Here is a 23852-nt window from a genome sequence, read left to right on the forward strand (position 1 = left end):
TCATATTTGCTCAGTTCCAAGAATCAAAGCCTTTCCCCAAACTGTAAGAAGAGGAGGTTTTAACAGTACCTCAAAGCCCTTGCTTGTTACTGAATTTAGTGTAAGTGGTTCTGCTCTGTGCTTCCACTGGATGTGGCTGCCCATATGGAAAAATGTACATAAATCAGCTCTTCTGTTTGAATCCCAGTCCCTTGTGCCTGCAGAGCCACACCTGACACAATCGTTTGCATTTACACTGTTCTTTTAAAACTTGACTCCCCCCTTCCTCATGTTCATATCTAACTTGGGAAGTGTACCCTATTCTACATTCTTCCTTCCAAATATTAGAAAAATGTATTCTGTTCCTCAGACCAAGATTTCTCATGTGTGAAGTTGTCTTAAAACCTCACAATCCTGGGACTTTGGCTGTCCAGACAACATTCTGCAAATGATAGATACAGGATGGTCAGCAACTGCTGGTCAATAGACAGTGGGATTACTTTATCATAGGATGACAATACTTGTCAAGGCCTAGAAATGCTAAATTGTTTTCTGCATCCTAGGATTATTTTTTAATTTCACACCTGCACTGTCCTATATCTTCCTTAATATTCAGTGCTCTTTACAGTTGCTTGCTTTTTAATTTTTGGTTAGCATACTTAATCCTATGAACTCCCAAACAGTGCTTTACATTTTGCAAAAACCAAACTTCCTGCAACTGGTCTAGCATGGTAACCCAGAACAGAAACCGACCATTTGATCATGTTATTATCATGAATAGGAAATGAAAAAATAAGATTCATCCGAGAAATTAAGAATTGCAGATGTTGATGGTTCTCATTGCGCAGCAGAAATCACTGCAAGTTATAGCTACAAAATGCATAAAATACATTAAATCCCAGTTTGGGATGGAAGGCATAATCCAGTTACAATCCCCTGTCATGGGCAGGGATGCTTTCTGCTCAGAGTCCTAACCAGCCTGGTCTTGAACATTTGCAGGGATGGGACATCCACAGCTTCTCTGAGCAACCTCTCCCAGTATCTCACTACACCACAGTAAAGAACTTATTTCTAATATTTAATCTAATCCTACTGTCTTTCAGTTTGAAGCCACTCCATGCTCTTGTAAAAAGTCCCTCTCTATCTTTTTTGCAGACTCCCAGCAAGGATCGGAAGGCTGTAATTAGGTCTCCCCTTCTCTTTTCTATGCTGAAAAATCCCAAATCTCCCAGCCTTTCCTCACAGAAGAGGCGCTCCATCCCTTCAATCAAGGTGGTGGCCTCCTCTGGACTCTCTGCAAGGATCTGTGTCCTGCCTGTGCTGAGGACCCCAGAGCTGGATGAGTTATCTCCTGACATTACTGGACTGATCTGCTCAGGTTCAACCCAAAACTGACAGACTGAAAACAAGCTATTTGTATAACATTGTTATTGTGATGTGCCATGGGAGTCTAAGCATGTCAGGCAACCTTCCCACAGGGATGACTGATATCTTCATTATTTAATATAGACTGATTCATAAGAGAACAAGAAGCAATGGGCTCAAACTAAGAGAGGGTGCGTTTAGATTGGAAAATAGGAATAAATTCTTCGCTGTGAGGGCGGTGAGGCACTGGAACAGGCTTCCCAGAGAGGCTGTGGATGCCCCATCTCCAAACGTGTTCAAGGTTGGAAGGGGCTCTGAACCACCTAGTCTGGTGGGAGGTTTCCCTACCTATGGCAGAGAAGTGGAACCAGATGGTCCCTTCCATCCCAAACCACTCTGCCATTCCGTGTTTCTACGTTTTTCCCCAGCTGATTCCAGCGTGGGGTTAATTATGAAACAGAATCTCTGCCTGTCACCGCTTCTATTTCTTACACAGGCCCGAAGAGGGCTCAGAGCTGGCAGGCACAGGACACGTTCGAACACACAATACCGGAGCGCGGCCGCCGATCCGGCGCTGACCCGGGTTCCCCTCAGCGAGGGCGGTGGGAGCCGGGGCGGTGTCGCCCGTGAGGGAGGGGGCGTGGCTTGATGTGGAGGCGCGGCTTGCCCAGGGGGCATGGCTTGGTCTGGAGGCGTGGCTTGGCTGGGGGGCGTGGCTTGGTTAGGGAGCGTGGCCTGGCCGGGGGCGCGGCCGCCCCGCCTCGCCCCTCCCGCCGTACTGCGCAGGCGCGGCTGAGCGGAAGCGGCGCTGGGCGGGGGAGGTGGCGGCGATGGCGGAGAAGTTTGACTCCCTGGAGGAGCATCTGGAGAAGTTCGTGGAGAACATCAGGCAGCTCGGCATCATCGTCAGCGACTTCCAGCCCAGCAGCCAGACGGGGCTCAATCAGAAACTGTGAGGGGCTTTGTCGGGGGCGGGCCGGGCTGGGCTGCGGGGCCTTTTCCCTCTGCAGGCCCGGGGTGGTTCCTCAGGGCTTTCTCGCTCTCTGCCTGGCTATCGCTGGCATCACGCCCACCCTCAGGGGCAGCGCAGCGACCCCGAAACCGGCTAAACCCGACCCGTTTTCTTCCCGACAGGAATTTCATGGTGACGGGCTTGCAGGATATCGACAAATGCCGGCAGCAGCTTCACGATATCAGCGTGCCCTTGGAGGTTTTTGAGTAAGTCTGTGTGTGCCTGGAAGGGGACCTGCTGCAGTCGGTGACTGGAGGTAGTCTGGCTTCGCAGAGTGGGTATTTTGGCTGAGGGCTGCTTGTCTCAAACCCGGTCCTTCTGAATGCTTCATGAGAACGTGGGCAGGCAGAGGGAGGTCAGAAGTGCCTTCTGCCTGTGTGAAGGCAGAAAGGTAGGAGAGATCATAAAATATGTACCTGTCTTCATAGAACCACGGGATGCTTTGAGTTGGAAAGGACCTTAAAGCTCTTCTAGTTCCAACTCCCCCGCCGTGGGCAGGGATGCCACCTACTAGATGAGTTGCGCAGAGCCCTGCCCAGCGTGGCCTTTCAGACTTTTTTTTACTTCTGCATATGTAGGCAGTAACACGAATTCTACCAAATTTAGTGATTTAATAATATCACAGAATGAGTCAGGTTAGAAGGGACCTTCAGGAACATTAGTTTCTAACACCCCTGTCATGGACACCCATTTAGTAAGTCAGCTTTCATTTTTTAAAATAGACTTTTACACTAGATGAGGATCAGGAATTAAAGTTCCAAGCGAAAATAACGTAAGTCAGTACTCAGGTGTTTAGTTTCAGAAAATTGCAACATTAAAAGAAAAACCAACTTAGAGGAAGAGCTATACTAGAGAGCTTTTGTGATATAGCTGGTAAGTTAATTTACTGGTGTTTCATCTAGGTTTAGGCATTGCTGGTCTGCTGTACTCCAGTGTGCTACTGGCTGTACATTGCTTTTTTCAATTGAGCTTTTACTCCGGCTGTAAATTTGTGATGACTCTCTTAAATGTTCTCTCTTGTGAGTTTCCCTCTGCCAGGAATTGTATTGCAAAACAAAATTGTAGATGAGTTTGCTGATATAGTAGTGTTAATTTTTACTCTTCACTGTGGTGTGTGCAGCTCCTCCTCATCCTTGATTTGCTGGGTGCCATATTCCTGTGTGCTTAATGCTCACCATGTCCTAACTCACCCACTTCCTGCTTTGTGCCCTTCCAGTTGCTTGGGAAAGGACCATCTTCCTCTGATCATCTGTGCTTATAACCTCTCAGGAGCTGGTAGATATATATTTTTTTTTTATGTGCCTTTAATACTTCATTCAAAGCTCTTCTGGCTTTCTGGAAACACAGGTTTGCTGGCCGTGGCCTTGTCCTTGAGCTGCCTTTTGGAAATGGCTGAGTTTAACTGTGGTGGTTTTTAAAATGCACATTTCAGATAATGGTAGAAAGAAAAAGGCAGCAAGATGAGTAATTCTGTGCCTTGGAAAGCTTCCCAGTAGGAATATGATCATTTTCAGCAGGGTCTTTTTCTGTTTGCAGATACATCGATCAAGGCCGCAACCCTCAGCTTTACACTAAAGAGTGTCTGGAGCGAGCTTTGGCTAAAAATGAGCAGGTGAAAGGGAAAATTGACACTATGAAGGTAAACCAGAATTAATGGAAGTGTAATGCAACAATGTATTTGATAAGTTTTTACTTTCCTGTAAACATTCCTGGGTATGTTTCACTTGTGCAGTTATTAACTTCTGTTATTATGTCTTTTTTGTACGAATTGCTCTGCATCCCTGTATCTTAATTGTTGCTGATACCCCCTGTTCAGGAAAGGAAATCTGTAGTTTATCCCACAGTAGGGGATGCAACTTTCACTGTGATTTTATATTGATTAAAGCTATATGTAACAGTAGGGCTGTTTTACTTGGGTTTTTTTACGGGTATTTTTCAAGTCTGGAATGGATAGTAGAGGCTTAAAATGTCAAATATGCTCTATAATCATCAGCCAGTCTTTATAAAATTTGTGAAAATGCATCCCAGTGCTTAGGGGTTTCTTAATTTGTGCTTTCATTTAGTGTGAACCTAAGCATTCTGTGATACTGTTTAACTCCTGGAACTACTGCAGAAAAATCACAGTCAGAAAAGGAAGTTTAGTAAGTTCTGAGAATGTTCTTTGGCTGAACTTAGTGTGGAGGATGACAAGTTGTACTGCAGAATGTAGACATATGGAGATCAGTCCTGAGCTTTTTCTTTTCTCTGTGCTTGTGAAATTATGTACTTGTAAGGCAGGTGTGAGTTGCTTTTTGAAGGTGGAGTGGATTCCATATCAAATCAAGAGGACATGTCCTTAACCAGCTTTCCTTAACAAGGTCAGGCAGATATGGGTGCACCAGAGTTCACTAGAGAGGTCCAACTGCTTTGTATTTCTTAGGAGAAAATGCAGGTGAATTTCTGGGAATTCACAGACATGTATGTTTGCCTCATGCATTCCTCGTGGATTTCACTTGGGCATTTTATGTGCATTTTGAAAATACAATTTTCTTTGTTTGTGTGGTTTTGGGGATTTTTGGGTACTTCAGTTCACTGAGAGGTATGTTGAGTACAAACATATCTGTTCATTAGGTAGTGCTTGATGAAATCTAAATAAATTGTCCAGTGATGTATATACATTTATTTTTTTCTCTTTCCAGAAATTTAAAAGCCTGTTAATTCAAGAACTGACAAAGGTGTTCCCAGAAGATATGGCAAAGTACAAAGCTATTAGAGGAGAAGATCCTCCTCCTTAAGTTGGCCTTTGATAGCTCTAAAAATGTCTCATAAACTGACACCATGTTATAAAAACATTGATTGGAGAGAGAGAGAATCTAAGCCCTCCTAAGAACTGTACTAAAAATGGCAGTAGTGACTGTAAAGGAGCTTGATAGTTGTTCATGGTTCTGGTCTGAAGCTGCTGAATCTTTCTGAAGACTTCTGCTCAGTGATTGTGGTTGAAACTTCCTATGGTAATCTGCTTTTCTTTCCTGGAGGGTTTGAGAAATGTAATTGGTTACAGGTCATCAATGCAGAGCATTTCCCACAAAGTGCATTTCCATAGCAGAAAAACAGGTTGTTGTTTTTTTTTTTGGTTTTTTTTTTTGTTTCTGGAAAGTGTGCCTCAGGATTGTGGGCTCATCTGTTTCTTAAGAGAAATACATTTATTACACTTGATTATTTTTCATTTGTAAACTTCGGGTTTTTTTTACTGCAGTAAGAACAGTTGACTGCTTTTGTATTGCCAAATTCTACTGAGCAGGAGCCTGTCAAGGGCTGCAGTTCTCATGTGTCATAATTAGTTGCAGCCAGGAAAACCTTCAGATCTTTTGTTCTGGGAGCTGCAGTGCAGATGGCTAAGGATATAAAACGTGAGCATACCTGGGGACTAGCTCCTCTACAACTTCGGTATTTTGTACAGTATTTAATGTAAGCTTTTGTTTATTCATTTTCTGCAAGCAGGTTGTTGAATAAAAATTTGAGAAAATCTGAATCCTGACATTTTTCTTTTGTACGCTTCTCTTTGGAGTGTGAACCGAAAGCTGTGGAAAAAATAGCATATTCTTCAGTTCCACACTGATAGAAATAAAATGTGTATCAAGACTTGGCTCTTAAAATTTTACATCTGAAGGTGATGTCAGCTTGGCTTATTTGGTTTTATGATGAAAACCTCCATTTTAGTACCTGAAACAGGAGATTTTGGGGATCAGCAATTGTCACCTGAAGTCCTGGTTAGCTGTGAGCTCATCTATGGGTTCTGTAACTGTTCATACATGAGGGAGCCCCAGTTTGGAACAGGATGGTGGCTCCTCATCCAGGGATCAGAGGCTTGTGGGATAGATTGGGTTTGCAGTGGGAGCAAGAGGAGCCCTTTTCGTCTTGGGTATTTGTGAAGCTCTTTGTGCTTATGTTTGTTCTCCCAGATCTATCTTGACTTTTTGTGTCAGCAAATTATTTTATTGCTTTAGCTTTCTTCTAGTTGCCAAATTGAGTGGTTTTGGGTAGGAGCTCCAAGACAGCACTATGTGCATGTGCTGGCCTGCCTACTTGGCTAAGACTTAGCAGGGATTTAGGCATGTTTGGAATTACTGATGGCATAGTTTGCACACCCGAAGCACTCTGTGCTCAGTTACCTGCCTGAGGCACAGCCCATCCGAGATGCCGGGTGCCACCAGACTTTGACACAGCAAGAGGAAAAACAAAACCAAAACTAGGTGTTCCTTTTAAACTTGGTTACCTACCAGTCTAGGTTAATTGAGTTGCTGCCTAATATTACCCTGCCATGCACGCTCGCTTTTTCTTGTATTTGTTCCACCTCTAATCACTTTCGCCTTCACAATTTTACTGTATGAACTTCGAAAAGTGACAAGGAGAAGGTGCTCCATGTTTGTGTTTGGCTCAGCCTGGATGCTCTGGGTCCCTAGGAGCTGTTGGAGCAAGGTTTGTGACTGCCAAGTGGGATGTATATAGGACACAGGTAAAAAGGATTTTTTGTGTGTGTATAATGTAGTTGGAAAAGGAGCTTAAGAGCAAAATTGTTGACAGCAGGCAGGGGAAACGATATTTAAATGATAGTTGAGAGAACATTTAGGAGGCAAGAGGCCTGTAGATACTGGTCTGGGTGCTGGAGTATTCTGTCACCTAGCACTGACGCCAGCTTGTGTGTCAGATTTGCTGGAGTAGGACTCTTTTAAAGACTGGTGTTCCCAGAAGTCTTACTTATACCTCATGGATTCATAGAGCCACAGAATAGTTTCCACTGGAAGGGATCTTAAAGGTTACCTAGTTTAAACTCCCCTGCCATGAGGAAGTTGCTCAAAGCCCTCTCCAACCTGGCCTTGAGCACTTCCAGACATGGGCATGCACAGCTGAGAAGGACAACCCATTTTAGTGTTTCACCACCCTCACAGTGAAGAATTTCTTCCTAATACCTCACCCTAACCTGCCCACTTTCAGTTTGAAGCCACCACCCCTTGTCCTGGGATCAGCTTGGATTTAGAGGGCAGTGAGGGATGAACAGCTCCACAGCCCAGAGGCCCTGAAAATGTGTGAAATATCTGCTCTGTAAGTGCATTGATCTGTTGTTGTCATTAGTTAATGAATTAAGTGCCCAAGGCTGGCCACAGTGACGATGGCTACCCCCATAACACTGACACCCATGCCTGCTGATGAGAAGAAGGTTTCAGGCTTCCCCAGCTCAGAAAGGTCATTTACAGCCAAAGTGTGGATCATATGCTTTCCCTGGATATCTAGGTAGTTGCGGTAAACATGATGACTGAGTTAGTTACTGGAGATGGAGGATTAGGGTATAACATTAGGTCACATCATCACAAAATCTCAGCTGCCTGTGTTTTGTGAGAAATGTATGAAAACTTTTTTCTTGGGCAGTGGATATATACATTGGGAATAAAAATAAATTTAAAAAACCACCAATAAACAAACCCAGAAAAACTCTCAGTTAAATTATCAGGTTTCATGATAATTTCATGTTTTCTGCTCAGCTTCTGTTCTAACTTTTGATACTTTTTTATTCTATTATTTTATGCTTGCTTGGCATACGATTTCTGGGCTAGCAATTCAAAATATTGCTATTGCTGCAACTGTTCATATTTAGCATAATATTGAAGAGAGGTAACTCTTGTAAATTATATTTGCTTCAGACAAGAAAAGGTGGCCAGAATGAGTGTATATGAGTTAATAATGTAGAATGAGAATTGGTAGAAACAATGGTGCTTTCCATTTCCAGTTGCAGATGGAACAGGAAAAACCTAATTTTTCTCATTTGTTAATTGGTTCTCTGAAAAGCAGCACATGTCTGAATTATCCTGATGTCTGCTTTGTTTGATGCTAACCTTCAAGGCATTTGGTGAAGGAGACTGTTACATCTCTTTCCCACTCTCTTACCTACATGGTTTGGGGGTGAGATGGAATTTTTTTAGGGATAACATTAAAACAACATCAGCCAGGCAGCAAAGCTTCTAAAACAGATTTTTGTTGGCCTTTAATTATCTCAAAGGAAAGTTTTAAGCCATTCAGGTTTCAAGTGCATCCTTGAATTTTTAGTAAGATTAATAAGATTTTGGAAATAAAACTGAGTATGTAATTACAGGTAATTATTTTTTTGACAATTATCTTTATAACATACATTGTGAGATAGAAGATGCTGGATAATGGTGCTCAGTACACAGTTCTTTAAAATGGAGTGTGTGCTCCTCTACTCTGTTTAGGATAAAGTCAGTGTAAAATTCTTTTGCTCAGGCAGAGAAAGAAATGGATCAAGAAGATAATAAGGATTTTGCTGCAACCTGTTAAGGCTCAGCATCCTCTCTGTCCCTTTTTTTACTGGAAGGAGAAACAATTGAGTGCCCAGCCTTCTGTCCTTGAAACATTTTTTGCTTAAACCTCCTTGTGAAGAACAAGTAATGAGGAGCTATGCAATCTGACAGAGACAGACATAGATGCTACAGGAGCTGGATGCTGCTGAGCTGTTGGTTTATCCAACCTATAGCTCTTGTTAATTTGTTTTTTTTTTTCATGCAGATCAAGGCACTGTCATTGTTAGCCAGTTCTCAGCGTAAGATGAATCACCAGTGTCCCTGAGACAATCTGTTTCTCTAATACCACTCAGAAAAGTCTCTTCATGGCAAAAAAAGTCATCCTAGGCAGTGCAGTTTGGGTTTCTGTGGTTGACCTTTCTAATTTGGTTGGATGAACTGCTAAGTGGTGGGAATGGTTTGACAATTTCCGAGACATTTCATATTGTGATGTTTTTATAAATTGCTTTCTTGATGACTGCAGTTCCTAAGTGATTGAAAGTGCTTGTTGTGTGAATCTAGCAGTTACCCCAGGTACTCTATTATCTCATCTCTGATCACAGAAATAGAGCAGATAAACCGTGCAATCCACTTCTTTTTGCCCTAAGTGATCTTTGAGATTTTAACTAGATCACTTAGAAACTACTCACTGAACTTGTAGTTTTCCTGAAACCTTGCTAAATAAATGTATTTAAAAGGTGAATTCTATAAACTGAGACTTAAAAACCTGTAAGAAGTGTTCCAAACACTCAGTTTAACAGCAAGTTCATAATAGAGAAATATCCCTGCCAAGAATATTTCTGGATACTCATGTTTCAACACAAAGTCATTTCTTACTCTACCATGATTAATAGCTGCAGCGTTTCTGGGCAAGTGCCAGATGTCCTTCCAGCTCTGCAGAGCAGAGAGCCAAGGTGACACGAATATCTGCCCTGCTCTGAGAAAACTCTGCTTGCTGCATGTATTTCAATTACTTCCATATGCTTAAGATCCTTCTGTATATTTTCTTAATTAAAGTAATGGAGAAGTGAGCACACAATAAAGGATACTTCTGTAACAACTCTTGCAATTATCTTGAGTCAGGAATCTGTATTTTCTGTATTGTGACATATTTCATACTGAGAACTAGATTGTATTTAGTCTCAACAAGATGTAATGCAGACAGTAAAAATGAAACATCTTTCTGCACAGTATGAAAATTTCCAAAACAATTCTTTCTCCTCTCTTGGAAGAAAAGTCCCTCCATGTGCTAAGTAATGACACTTAAAATTTCTTTTCCTACAGGCCTGACCTGAATCTACTTCACTTGCTGTTTGCAATTTCATAACATTAGGCAAATTTTTTCCAAATATTCCTCAAAGGAAGACAAAGCTGCTTTTATATATAATCTGGGAAAAGGTACTTCAAATTAGTATCATGCTGCATTATTTAACAAGTTACTTGGGTAATATTTATATAATTTCTGCAGCAAAAAAACCAACATGCTAATGGTTGACATTCATAAACTTTTATTTGGAGTGTTACTAGGGTTTCAAAATTCTTGTGTCTATATAAATGTAATGGCATATACCAAGCCACTTCTGTACCATCATGGAAATTTTCAGTCCTTGTCAGTAAACAAACAGAAACTTGTGATTGTCTCTGAAATCACTGATAGGTCCCATTTTTGTAGAGAAAATATTTTATTCTGAGTCACCTTAGAAACACACTGCTAAAGTAAGAGATTTTCGTTTAAATATATGAGAAATTCCATTTTCAAGCTTATTTCTTTTAAAGTATTGCTACCTTTTCAATAATAGACTATTACCTAATATTTTATTACATTTGACCTATACTTTTTTGAGACATTGTCTGATTTGGTCAAAGCATAAGACCCAAGAAGTTCCAGCAGATAAAAATGGCTTTGAATAGATCTCTGATCAAACACCAGATGTCACTCGGTCTAAGATTATTTAATAAAATTTACAGTCATCACTTATTAGGTTACCATACTTAAATGAATAATTGAATAGGCATCTGCTACTCAATACAACAAAAGATGGATTCAGTGATACAGCACATCCTGTTTAAGAGAAGTGTGTGAAAGAAACCCAACAACATTTCTTCTTTCAGAGAACTTAGGCATAAAGGATGTGACATTGCTTGTTACCCAGCCTGGGAATTTCTCCTCTTATGCAGCACACTGCAGAAGGTGCATAGATTCACAGGTACACTGTTTCCTTGGAGAGACTTTCTGCTTTTATATAAATGGACTTCCTAAAGTTGCTCTGCAGATGACACATAATCTCTGTCATCTCTAGAGGCTGATACTCATCATTGCAGAGCATTATGATTCCAAGAAAAGTCTAACTTGCTGCTCAGCTTAGATGCTCTACTTAGATTTGAGTGGAAGGGAAAGAACCCCTAGGAGTACATGTTGTAACTCACTGAGAGCATGATGAAAGCAAAAGAAAGAAGTAATTTCCTCTTTTTTTGTCTCATCTTTTTGGCTTCAAAATTTATCATAGAATCAGTTATAAAGCTTGCCATGCAAATATTGGTGTTGCTGTTACCTTATATCATTATCTGAGGAGCACAAACAGCCTAAGGAAACATCACAGGCATGTGAAGAGAGGATTTGCAGGCAGAGAAAATTGTGCTTCAGAACAGTGTAGCAGTGCACAGCTGACTGACTGGCCGTGCTTCCCTAGTCTCCACTGATTTAGGATGCGTAGATGCAGCACTTGGGGATGTGGTTTTGTGGTGAACTTAGCAGTGCTGGGTTAATGTTTGGGATCAATGATCTTGAGGGTCTTTTCCAACCTTAACAATTCTATAATTCTGTGACATCATCATCTTGATGTATATTACCTTTGAGCTTTATAAGTCTCAAACTTTCCTCCATGAATTTTTTGGGCTGCCCTCTGGGTGCCTTTAAACTGCAGCATCTACAAAATCTCAGAGTAAGGCATTCCACGGTTCATATTTGCATTATGTGAAGAAGTCTACTTTCATTTGTTTTGATTCAGTTATCCACCAATTTAATTCTTAGTGCTTGCATTGGAAGATGTATGGAGAACACATTTCCTTCTCTTCCCTTGTGGTTGTATAGAATACTGAAATATTCCCTTCCCAATCATATTTTTTCCAGGTTTCAGGCTACTCTGTTTAGCTGTTGTGCATACAGAAACCTTTGTGTGCTTCAGATCATACTTGCCACTCTTCTCTGAACTGTTTCCAGTATTTACTTCAGTCTTTTTAAAACCTGAGATGCTCTAAGATTCTTTATAAGTTATCTTGCTGAAGACCATCAGGAATCAAACAGAGCCTGTCTATGCATCTTTGATGTCTGACATTCACACACACTGTTAGGCAGCTCCAACAGCCCTCCCTGTATGCATGTAAAGCCTTCCCTGCACCAAAAGCTGTGTTAGCTTATTTCTAATACATACTTTCCTTAATATATAATCTTGCATTGGCTGTTTCTCTATGATTGAAGTGTTCTTCCTTATTTCAGGATTACAAATATAGTTGGCAAGTCAAATTCCTGACCTACAAAGGTATCTGCACACACTGTATTTAGCCAGAGCCATGCCATTTATGGCAAAGACAATGTACACAGCTTTTAAGCAAACATTTGCATAAAGTATATGTCAATTTTGATTCACATATAAAACCCTCCAGTATTTTTTCAAAGGATTTGTCAACACTGACAGAATGTTTAGAAATCCGCTTTTCTAAATGATTGCAAAGGAAAAAGACGTCAGCCCCACGTGCATTTGCTGGATCAGGTACATGTGCTTTTTGAGAGTAAATATTAAACTGGGAGTTATGGAGACATTCTCCTTTGCACAAAGATCCTCTAGCATAAAACCATATTGTGGTGCCTAAGACCTCTTGCCACTGATATAACATTAATTTCAAAACAGCTTAATAGACTGAGTTTTAATATTGTAGCCTGTTAACTCACCCCTGTAAGCCATCTGGGAACTACATCAGATGCATTTTGAGAAGTACAGAAAAAAAGAATTTCTGTCTCAAGCTTTGGCATTTCCTTTTCTTATCTTCTTATCTGCTCTCTGGGGCTGGTCAAGTAAACACAGACACATTTAAATGAATATGTAAAAGTTCAAACTATCATAGCCTGCAGTTGTACAATCATTTAAACAGCCACAGACACATGTTAGCAATTATGTGTAAACAGATATAAAAATGGTATTTAAATATACAGGTATGCACTGGAATTGTGCATCTGTCAGGTTGTAATGATCCCACACCACACTGTGCATATCATACAGTACTGACATTTTCTCATGTAAAAATCCAGGAGTCCTTTTTTTAACTATAATTCTATATTCTCTACTAACTTATATTTTTCTAAGTGACTGTATGTACTATGTGTAGTAGTATTGAACATTCTCCAGGAAGCCATGGCCATATTGCAGCTCCATGAGCTGTAACAGCTGCTTTATTTACTCAGTGCTTTAGCAATTTCATACAGATTAAAGCCCCAGCACAAGAGAGCTATTAAAAATTGAAAGGAATTAGGGCAATTTTCCTGGTCTGTTTTCTCTAAGTGATCTGGTAAACTGCAGAGCTAGAAAACTGCAGAACAATTTCCACACAATTTTGCCCAGTTGTCAGTAGAATAAGAGGGGGTTGAAGTGGGTCCTAATAATCAAATACATGGTTAATGGGATATGTATTCCCTTCAAAGAAGGCAACCTGAAGACTCATCAATAATTATAAATTGCTGCAAATTATTGAAGCTGGTTTATCTCCTGGGAATAGCAACAGAAAAAAGTATTGCAGAGGCAGCAGTATTTGGGGAGATGTGATGATGAGACAAAAGGCTATTCTGGTCCATTTTTATAGTAGCTGTCTTTGCAACAGTCCTGAGGCAGCCCTAGTAAGGGCAGGATGAGCGATTTAGATTTGCCTGAGGAATAGACAATATTCTCCCATTCTTTCATTGGTCTGAATTGACTCTGCTCACTAGAATGAAAATCTTGTTTAATTTTGCATCTTTTGCAATTACTGTGGAACCGAGGGACCCAAGGGCAGAGATTGATTTACTGCTTCTTTAGTGTTTAGGTGTACTGACCAACATATCGCTTGCTAATTTCAAAGGACTGATGTATTTTAAAGGAAGATGCTGTCCTATTGTTGCAGAGAGAATATGCAAAATTTACTGGATTTTTTATGCAGTTGAAGCTCTTATACAACAACAACCTTTAGTATTACTGCAACTAAGATAAAAAAAAAAGCGCAAAACCAGAGTGTTACTGTAAATATTAAACCCAGGGAATTCAAAAGAAGATAAAGGACTTAATAAAATACTTATGTATAAGGCTAGTAGAGACAAGATCATCTTACCAGCCCTACTACATTCCTGAGAAATTCTTATAATTGGAGAACATAAGGTTTCACTCAGGCATTCTTTGTCTTAGTAACAAAAGCTAGGCTAAAATCTTTCACTAAAAAGCAGGCAGAGTCCAAAAGTAGGTTTTAGACATGATGGCTCTGATGTAAACTAAACCTTGTGACCCCCAAATTTATGAGCAAGCTCTAGCAGTTATGTGCCTGATCTGAGCTATCAAAGTGATGACTCATTGTATCCCTTGTTTTTCTCTCTGTTTTTTCTCTGTGACTTATCCGTGTTGCTCAAGGCAGACAGGAACAAAGCCAACACCCTAAAAGAGTAAGTTTTGTTAGTGGTGTGCTGGGAATAGTCTGTGAGGAGCAGACTGGGAATAGTGAGGGACAGAAGTCCATCCCGATGTCCTCATCAACACCTCGGATAAATGCTATCATAGAATTGTTCAGATTGGAAAAAGTCTTTAATGCCATTGAGTCCAACCATTAACCCAGCACTGCCAAGTCCAACATTAAAACACACCCTAAGTGCCGCATCTACACAGCTTTTAAAAAGCCCCAGGGCTGCAAATATTCAGCAGCAAGTGCTTTGCTTGCAGAGCTGCACAGGTAAAGCTGAGGTGCAATGTGCAGGTGTGTTAAGCTGCAATTACCTGAGGGGCCCCCAAAGTGTCCCCACAACATCCATTCCCTGTGTCGGGCATCAGCCCTGGTATGGTCTGAGTCTATATACACCCTGTGCAGTGTTTTAAGAGTGAAAGTGCCCTTGGTGCTCATTTATGTGAAGCAGCATTTGAAAACAGAACCCTACTGTGTAAATAAACAACCGGCCCACTGTCATCCAGAAAATAGCAGGAGTGAGGGTGAGGCACCACCAAAGAACAGTGAAAATACTAATTTTCACAATATTCCTTTGGCAAATGTAGTTCAAGTTGTAGAATTATAAGGTGAATGAAAAGCATAAGCACAGGCCACAGGCAGAGGAGATGTAGAAATCAGACTCCAGCTGCCTTCAGATCTGTTCCTCAGATAGCCTAGAAATGTTTTACATGTGCAGTGCAGATAATCAGAAACCATGCCAGCCTTAAACTGAAGGAGTGCTAAACTGATCAATATGACAAAATGTTTTGAAGCAGCATTAGCTTGCAAAGCTGCTCAAATCTGTTTCGTTGAGGCTGTGTTAAAATTAATTTTAATGCATTTTAGCAAGTGTGTCAAAAGAATTCTGAGGAAAGAAGTCTATTGATACAGATCACTCACCAGACCCAGAGTGAACAGTTTTACAGCCTGGCATATAAAAACAACTTTTGTCTATTTAGCAAGATGCCCTAGGAACCAATTTTCTAGAGCCATTGTAATTGCTCACCGTGAAAATTGCAGGTTGTGTTCAAGAAAGGCTAAACACCAGCAGAACCTTTGTGCGTGTGCTCCACTTTCTGCCGAGCAGCTTTGGCTGCAGCTTTCTGAGCATCGTATCTCATTTACAAGGTGACCCAGAACACAAAACCTTGTAATTAGCCTGAAAACCCAACCTGCTTTCTCTCCCTGCCTGCCAGCCCCCTCGCCTTCTGCTGCCCTTGGTTGCGATGGCAGCGTTTGCCCAACAAAGGGGGGTCTCATGCAGAAGGAGAGCAGTGGAGCCAAGATATTCAGAGCTTTTGCACGCGGCCAGATAAATATTCATGATGCAACTGTGTGCTTAAGAGCTGCTTTTTGAATTAAGTTCTGAGACTATTGCTCACCCTCAAATAATGCCCAGAAGAAACTTTTCCTTATTTAAAAATAAACAAATACCTAGATAGACTGCAAATGTGAAATTACCTTCCTTCCCCAAAGAAGCAATAAGGAAGTGGCAGGAGAGGAGGAAGAAGGATGAATCAGGTGCTTGACCAGTGTAAATTGGTCTGTTGAGATCTGTAAAACCTCCCCAGCTTTCACTAGGTGACAATTATCATTTGGCCCATCCTATTCATGGTACAATCAAAAGCAGAATTATTCTAACTAATGAGAAATTATGCAATGATCTATGTGTTACTTCAAAGCATGTGGCATGAATTTCTTATACAGTACAAATCACAAAAGGTCATAAGTAAATACTTACATCTGCAAATGTCTTAAGCTGCTGATCTATTAAATGATTTCACATCTTATCCTGTGTGGCTTTCTCTTTTTTCATGTCAATTAATTTTTTTCTTTACCATGAGATGGTACAGCAACCAAAATGTCTGAATATGCTTTGGCACCAATTTCAGCACAAAAAAGAGAGTAAAAAATAAAAAATTGTACTCGGGGATGATTTCAACAGCATTTTTTGAAGTAGTTAACATCTATGCTGACTAGGGCTTGTTTCAGCTCATAAATCTTATAAGCATCAAAAAAGATGCTGTACCTTCAGCAGAACACTGATTACTATAATACATCTTTCTGCCATAAGCTGACAGAGATGCAGATACAAAAAAGTAGAAGGACTTGAGTGATAGACATCAACTTCAGGTTTGGTGACATTTAAACCTCTCAGGGAAAGGGGAAAAACTGGGGAAAGAAGTCTGCTTCTATCAGGGTATCCACATTTCGATTCAGAATTTTGTATTTTTTACAATTGTATGAGTTTTATATGTTAGTGGCAAGCTGCTGTAAAGTGAAAGATTGAGAAGTATCCTATCACTACAAAGAAAATTTTGGTTTCTTCTAAATGATAAAAAGTAGACTTTATTTCATTATTGAAATAACAGAATTTGCTTAACGTTGAAATTAATAACTTATGTAGTTGCTTAGCAACTCAGACAATACTAACATCCTTAGCCAGGTATGGAGTTCCTTTTCTGAATTTCTGACACTATCTTTCATTTAAAGCTTTGGAATAGCTTTCCTGCCTGTTCTGCTCTAAACCCAAGGCTCTCATCTTCCTTTTCTCTCTGTACGAGAGGTAGCCTTGATTTAGGGGAAGTGATTCCACAGAATTGAAAACTGTGATGTGGCCTTTGAACCATTTAGGAGGAAAGGCAGCTGACTTTTGTTTTCATGAAGTAATTTGGTTAATTTTGGGTTTTTTTAACCTCTTGTTTGTCCTGAACCACACATGTTGCTGTTGTGATAAGATAAGCAGAAAAGTGGGCTTCATAGGTTACAGGAAGAAACTTTCCTTTCATGCTGTAAAAGAGAACTTTGCACCAGACTTGGATCAGATATGCACAGTGGAATGACAAGAGGAAAATTTTTCAGCAGCAAGGCAGAGCAATAGAACTGCCAGTGACGTGTAAGGAAGGAATTCTTCCATGGTGAGAGCAGTTAAGCACTGAAACAGGTTGACCAAAGAGGTGGTGAATTTCCTGCCTTGGCAATTCTCAAGACTCACCTGGATGACTTCCAGAAATCCTTTCCAATCATGTTTATTGTGATTCCATCTATGGGACAAGTTATTTGTATTTTTCTGTGATTTCTGCACCGGGAGACATTATGGATTATTTTCCCCACTGAAATACATTATGAGGATGACTATGAGGCCCCATGGTGAGGCTTAGGTAATGGAACAGAACATGAGAAAATAGGGAACATAACAAGAGAAACTGCCAAACATAACAAACAGCAAAGTGAGCAGCTGGCAAACATTACAGAGTAACACCATGAAAAATGGCTGTTTTTCACAGCTGGTTATGGGGAACTGTGTGAGAGAAGGACAAGCTTCCCAGGTAACTGTAAGAGAACTGGAAGGCAATACTGGAGTCTTTTTGGGGAGTGCAATCTTGGTAAAAAACCCTCAGTGTCCATGTTACCATATCAATAAACCTTGTAAAGGTTTGGGAAAACTTCTTCACAGAAAGAGTTGTCAAGCATTGGAACAGGCTGCCCAGGGAAGTGGTTAGAGTCACTGTCCATGAAGGTATTTAAAAATGTGTAAATGTGGCGCTTGGGGACATGATTTAGATGTGGATTTGGCAGTGCTGGGTTAACAATTGGACTGGATGATCACAGAGGTCTTTTCCAACCTTAATGGTTCTGTATCATGTAAGGTTGAGATGTAATAGCTAAAGGTATCAGAAATGCCAAATGTGATTATGGATGTAGCAAAACTGGAACCAATGGGGAAAAAGTAACTACAGTTGTTTATTTAGGAGACAAAGGTGGGAAAAAGATATCAAGGTGGAGGCAGGAATCAGAAGCATAGGGAAATGGAGAAAAGTGTGGATAGATGAGCACAGCCATATATAAGCAAACTGCTGGTTGATATGGCTGTCTGATCAAGTCCTGCTTCAACTGCAGTTTCTCTTACCTTCTTCCTAAAATATTCTTTATTCTATTTTTCCTGTGCAGTCTCACACTCTAGCCTCTGCTTATGTGGAGAAGTCAGTGTCAGCAACCAGAGAAGGGGCCATGGATTCACAAAGATTCACAGTGCCAACAATAGGACAGCACGAGATGTAGACATCCCTGTGTGATGAGGCAAAGGAGATAATGGCTGGGGCCAATGAATTGCCAGTGTGAAGTGGAAGACTTGGCAGAGCTGCTTCTGGGAAGAGCTGATAGCTGATACCCAGTTGTTACAGCACTCATTCCTTAGTCCCTCCTCATTCCAGGTGGGACAGGATCAGGCTGAATACCTCCCGCAGGAGCAGAACTTTGAAGGGCTGGATATAAAATGTTTTGCGCTGTTCAGTAACTGTTCTTTTAACCTTGATGTTTCTGATCCAAAATAACATAGTACATATTGCTGACAAATAACAAAAAACAGGAAGAGGGCTGAGGGAAAGAAATATGCAGCAGTAGATGTTTGCTTATTCTTTTCTTAATTGCTTGGCTGCCATGGAGATAAGCATAGTGCATAGTTCCAGCAGGAACTACTGTTATTCTTGCACATGCAATTCTATAGCTCTGTGTACGTCTATCAAACCTTAAAAATAAAGTATTTCAGGAGAGATTTGCTTTAGGAATTCCAAACCTCACATATGTATTGTCTTTCAATGGTCTCTCGAAGACTTGAGACGAAGGACGGTCTCTCCATATATAAGGTTTTGAAAAACAAGAATTTTTTCTGTGAGTTGTTAAAATAATTTATTTGAATCTGTGAGCTTTGTTCTCTGTTGGATTTTTTTTCTTGTATTTCATTGAGGCTTAAGCAGCTGAGCAAAAAGGGGGAGATGGTGGCAAACTATTGACATTTAATTTGATATTTGATTCCTCTTTCCACAGGGAACTCTTCCAGAAGGAGAATTTCTACACTTGACATCTCAGGTCTGGTTCCATAGCTGGGAGGAGTATATCTGCATGTATAGACCACTGTTCAAGTTAGTGCTTCTGGAAGGCTTTATGAGAATATACTCATTCTCCCCATGCATTCTGATACCTACAGATAAGACAGAAGAAAGCCCAGCAACTTTAGAGTTTCTCCAGCTCATAAGAGAGGTTGAGGCAAGGCATGTGCTTTAAGCCCTGCTCTCAAAGTCTGTCATGTCTTCACTCAGGCTGGAGGAAAAGACCAGAGATACACAGACTGAGATGACAGCATGAACAGAAACTATCTACATGAAAGCACCCCAAAAAGCACTAGAGCACAGGTTGGAAGAATGACCAGCATCAAAGGCCAATGGTGTATGTGACAGAAATAAAATCAATAGCAGCTGAGGAAGGTGCCTTGGCAGTGGAAGACCGGCACTCTGACAACAAGAGAATGGCTGCATGGCTATATCATGTGGGTTGTGTCCCTCCCATCCTGGAATTCCAGCAGGAAGACAGGCTGCCCCCACAAGACACTCAAAATGAGGAAATAACAGAAAATGGGCAGCTGCCTTGCCCAACATTTTTGGAGGCTGTTGTAAGTGAATTCCTGAGGCAAAAGATTATGCTTCAGGAACTGGGGACTCCTGAGGGTTGCAAAATAAGTGGCCCAATACAGCTACCAACAAAAAGATTTCAGAAAACATGGCAGGGATTCAGTGGCTGGCACATCTCATTCTTCATGTTAAGCAGAAGTGATCCATCCCATAGTACCAGTGTATATGTTTATATGAGTAAAACTGAGCAAAGAATGATAAGATGGGTGGAGAATATTTTTTTGTAATTAATGCCACCTTTCTCATAGGGTTTTGTATTGATTTTCACTACTTTAATTTGAAAGGGTTACAGTCCTTGTTTTTTGAATATATCACTGTCACATTGGGTATTCAGCTGCTTCTAGGCAAGTGTTCTAAAACTTGATCTATAGTTGCCATAAGTCTCTGATTCAATAATCAATAATTATTCCATACAAAGTAGGACAGATTGGAATGCTGAGGGCTTTTCCATGTCAGACTTCCTGGTATCAAGAACGTTCCAACCCTTTATTTGTGGGGGTAAGGTGTGGCAGATTAAAGGAAGGTGAATATGCACATGCAAAGGGTTCGATTGAGGGAGCAAGGACTGAGCAGTAGTAAGCCAGTTCTGCTAACTCTAGTCTTTCTGCAAAAGCCTAAAAGTGATCTCTGGCCCTTCCCTCACTCACACACATTTGTCACATCCTGTGAAGTTTGGTGCAAGGAAAGACTCCTGCTATCAGCAGGGTACTTGTTGGTTGCTTGCAGTTCAAATTAGCCTGTGAAGTGCCACTTGAGAAACTGCAATGAAGTTTCATGGAGTGAGTGTTCAAAAAGAGCTTTAGATTCTGCTTTCCACAGACAGAGAAACACTGTCTCTGCAGCATTGTCTCTGATGTCAACCTCAGGGTTCTTATATAAAAGAGATGACAGAATTGCTTTCTCTACTCACTGTGTTCTCTTTCCTCCCTAGCTCCTGTCTGTGTACTGTGTGAGACCATCCCCTACAGGACTTGAAAGAATGGGAATTGTTAGCATGTAAACATTGACACTTCTAGCCAGATTTTTTTTATGGCTCAGGCATCAAGCAAAATAGAACTTCTGAGAATATAAAATTTGAATCTAGGCACTAGGAGGGGTAACTGGACAACACTTGAGTGCATAACTCCTTGCCTTGCTAGAATGATTAATACCATTTCTTCCTTCCTGCACTTTGACCGTCTCAGAAGGTCATCTGGGTACTCCCAGACCAGTTCCACTTCTGAAAAAAAGAGAAGCCAAGGTGATATATATGTTCATGCTTAACACAAATGCAGTGCTACTAACCTTGTAAACCAGAATACAGGTGGAAATTATTTGATTCCCTCCTTCTAATTATATAACTCATTCTTACTTTTACTTGAATACTAAGAAGCTTAAAGAGCAGCTGTAGCTCCAATGATCACCTATTTAATTACACTTTCACTATGTAAGTCAGCATGCGCAGGAGATACCATAGGCTGTAGTTGTAGAAATCACTGAATGGAACAGATTAACTTATTTTACTACTAAATACATGTAACTTTATGAATCCCTAGCTCACCTTTGTAACATTCACCAGTTTTGTTGTGAATAATAATTTGCTGGGAGCATGTGTCTGCTTTGTGATAGAAGCCAAATGTGGATTATAATCGTAAGCATTGTAATTAAATGTATATAGAAACAGTAAAACAATCCAAGCAAGGAATATTATGTACAGACAAGCAAATACACAAGCAAAAATATAAACATGTAACAAGCAACATATAGACAAATATCAATGATTGCAATGGAAACTGGTAAAGATCCCAGATCAAAAGCTATCAGTGGAGGCTCTTAATACAGACAGATTCAAACCCACTCATGTGATATTGTGTTCAAGTCTATGTGCAAAGAGGAAGCACACCTTGTATATAAAGGCCAAGAAGTTATTGTTAGCAAAAGTAAAATCTTAAGTCTAATTCAGGAATCATTATTGGTCTAGATGTAATTATTACAGAAAAAAGCTGATAGAGAAATAGGTCAGCATCAACATACGGAGGTGGTAGAACTAAAAGGCAAAGGTGTGGATGGGCTGCCAGCATGGGGTGAAATCTGGTCTGTGGTTGTGTTCTTGCTGTTGTCTTCAGGAGTTGGACAGCTGCTGAGCTTTTGCCCCAGATGAGGGTGTATTTTCCATGTGCTGATGAAGGTGTAGGTCTTCAAAAAAAAAAAAGCAAGTGCAAAGAAAGCAAGTGCATGTGTCCTATTCCTGCATCCAGCATCTCACTGCTGTCAAAAAGCACCCTGAAGTTTGGGTCTGTTTCTGGAAGAAACTACTTGACAGAGACAGGAATGGTCTGTTCAGACCCATGTGAATGTGCCTGTGGGCAGAGTGGAGTGGCTTTAGTGCCCTCCAGGGATGAGCGTGTTGCATCACCTATAGAGAACTGCAGCAGAAGGCTTTGGATGGGTTTGCCTAGAAAGGGAAGACCTTAAAAGCAGTGGTGGAGGTCAAGAAGAGTAATAAGTGTTGATGGCATGTGACACAGAAGGTTGTCAAGATGTCAGGAGATCTCCATGCAATGCCTTTACTTACCCAGATGGGAAAAATACAGGAAAGACAAGGGGAAGGTGGACCTGCTCTCAGCCAAAAAGCAAGGAAAGATTTCTGTCTCCAGACAATGCTTTAAACCTGCAGGTGCAATGTTGCTGGTGATCCCAGAAATGTGACTCGTTGTTGTCAGGGTGAACAGAGGCTCAGAAAGTTTCTTCTACAACTACTACTCTGATCTCTTCAGTTTCATGTCCTTTTGTTGATACTTTATTTGTTTTTTCTCTCCTCATTTGTGCCATTATCCCAGGTGCTCTGCCAGCCCATATCTGCTCAGCTGGACTGCAGACCTCCACCAAAAGGTCTGGGTGTGCACCATTACTTATATGTGGAAGAAAAATCTGTCAATACAATGGAAGTCTGTGTTGTTTTTTCATTGAAATAAATATGAGAATATCTTCCCTATATCTGCAGCAGGGCAAAGCCATAAGTTGACTCACATAGTTGTTTGTGTGAGTTCTTCTTCCATGACAACAACTCACTGGGGTCAGAAGCTACTAAGGACCCATGTGCTAACTGGCAGAAGTACTACAGAACTTCATTGGTTGTAATTTTTATTTTTTAAGTTGAGAGAAGGAAGGGTGTTTTAAAAAGGGCTGACAAGTGCTAAAGACAGGGTCAAAGTCATCCACTGCTCTCTCTTTGTCCACAAGTCCAGTCATTTTATCACAGACAGCAATCAGGTTGTTCAGGTGTGACCGGTGCTTGGTAAACCCATGAAGATTCTTCCTAATTACTTTCTTCTGCATAGGCCCAGAAATGTGCTCCAAGGAGCCTTGGTCCAGGGTTTTTGCAGGCTGGCCAGCCTATAATTCCTGACCCTCACTCTCAGATCCTTGTAGGCACTCCTGACCCCACTGATCTCCTCTGGCAGTATTACTGGCACCCATGTGGATAAGCAGCAGGGAGTGATAGCCCAAGCTCCGTGGTAGCTCCTCTGCTGCACCTTGGATCTGTGCCCCTGGCAAGCCATGGATCGATCTAGATAGCAAGCCAAGGAGGCAGATGGGGACTTCTGTCCACTACAAATGGAAACCTAACACTACTGCCCCCTGCCATTGCCTCCTGTCAATAGAATGTGGTTTATGCATGGACAGCTTGGATACTTCCACAGGTGCAGCATTCTGCTTCTGTCCTGCTACCAGGTGACCAAACCTGTTCTGCAACTGTCTTGAAAGTGGTGAAGGAGCCACCTTCCACACGCCATAAGTCAAGTTAGGCAAATCAGTTGTATTTAATTCAGTCAAAATTGTTTTTTAATTCTCTTTCCCTTTGATGTTTCATATCACAAAGACTAAGCTCATGCATTAATGCCTCACTGCTAATTGTGGCCAGTCTTGATTCTTTGGTTAAATAATAACAGGGAAGTCAGTCTACAGTTTCCAAAAATGCATGCAAATCCTTGAATACCT

General features: G+C 40.9%; 1 protein-coding gene across 3 annotated transcripts; it reads left to right on the plus strand.

The window, feature by feature from the left end:
• The first annotated feature begins 2066 nt into the window (after window positions 1-2066).
• On the plus strand, window positions 2067-22111 carry MED10 (mediator complex subunit 10). 3 transcript variants are annotated; one of them, XR_012581358.1, is made up of 5 exons: window positions 2067-2296; window positions 2479-2562; window positions 3893-3995; window positions 19231-19852; window positions 20803-22111. XR_012581358.1 is itself a non-coding variant. In XM_026791777.2 (4 exons), exons 1-4 carry the CDS (start codon window positions 2175-2177, stop codon window positions 19465-19467), a joined length of 546 nt encoding a protein of 181 aa, XP_026647578.1. In that variant the 5' UTR covers window positions 2067-2174; the 3' UTR covers window positions 19468-22111. The 3 variants fall into 3 exon arrangements, 2 of the variants coding, with proteins under 2 accessions (XP_026647578.1, XP_005484320.1); XM_026791777.2 differs by having other exon boundaries at window positions 19231-22111; XM_005484263.4 differs by lacking the exons at window positions 19231-19852; window positions 20803-22111 and adding an exon at window positions 5035-5867 and having other exon boundaries at window positions 2086-2296.
• Window positions 22112-23852: the final 1741 nt, after the last annotated feature.

The sequence above is a fragment of the Zonotrichia albicollis genome, chromosome 1, assembly GCF_047830755.1.
Source record: "Zonotrichia albicollis isolate bZonAlb1 chromosome 1, bZonAlb1.hap1, whole genome shotgun sequence".
NCBI lineage: Eukaryota > Metazoa > Chordata > Aves > Passeriformes > Passerellidae > Zonotrichia > Zonotrichia albicollis.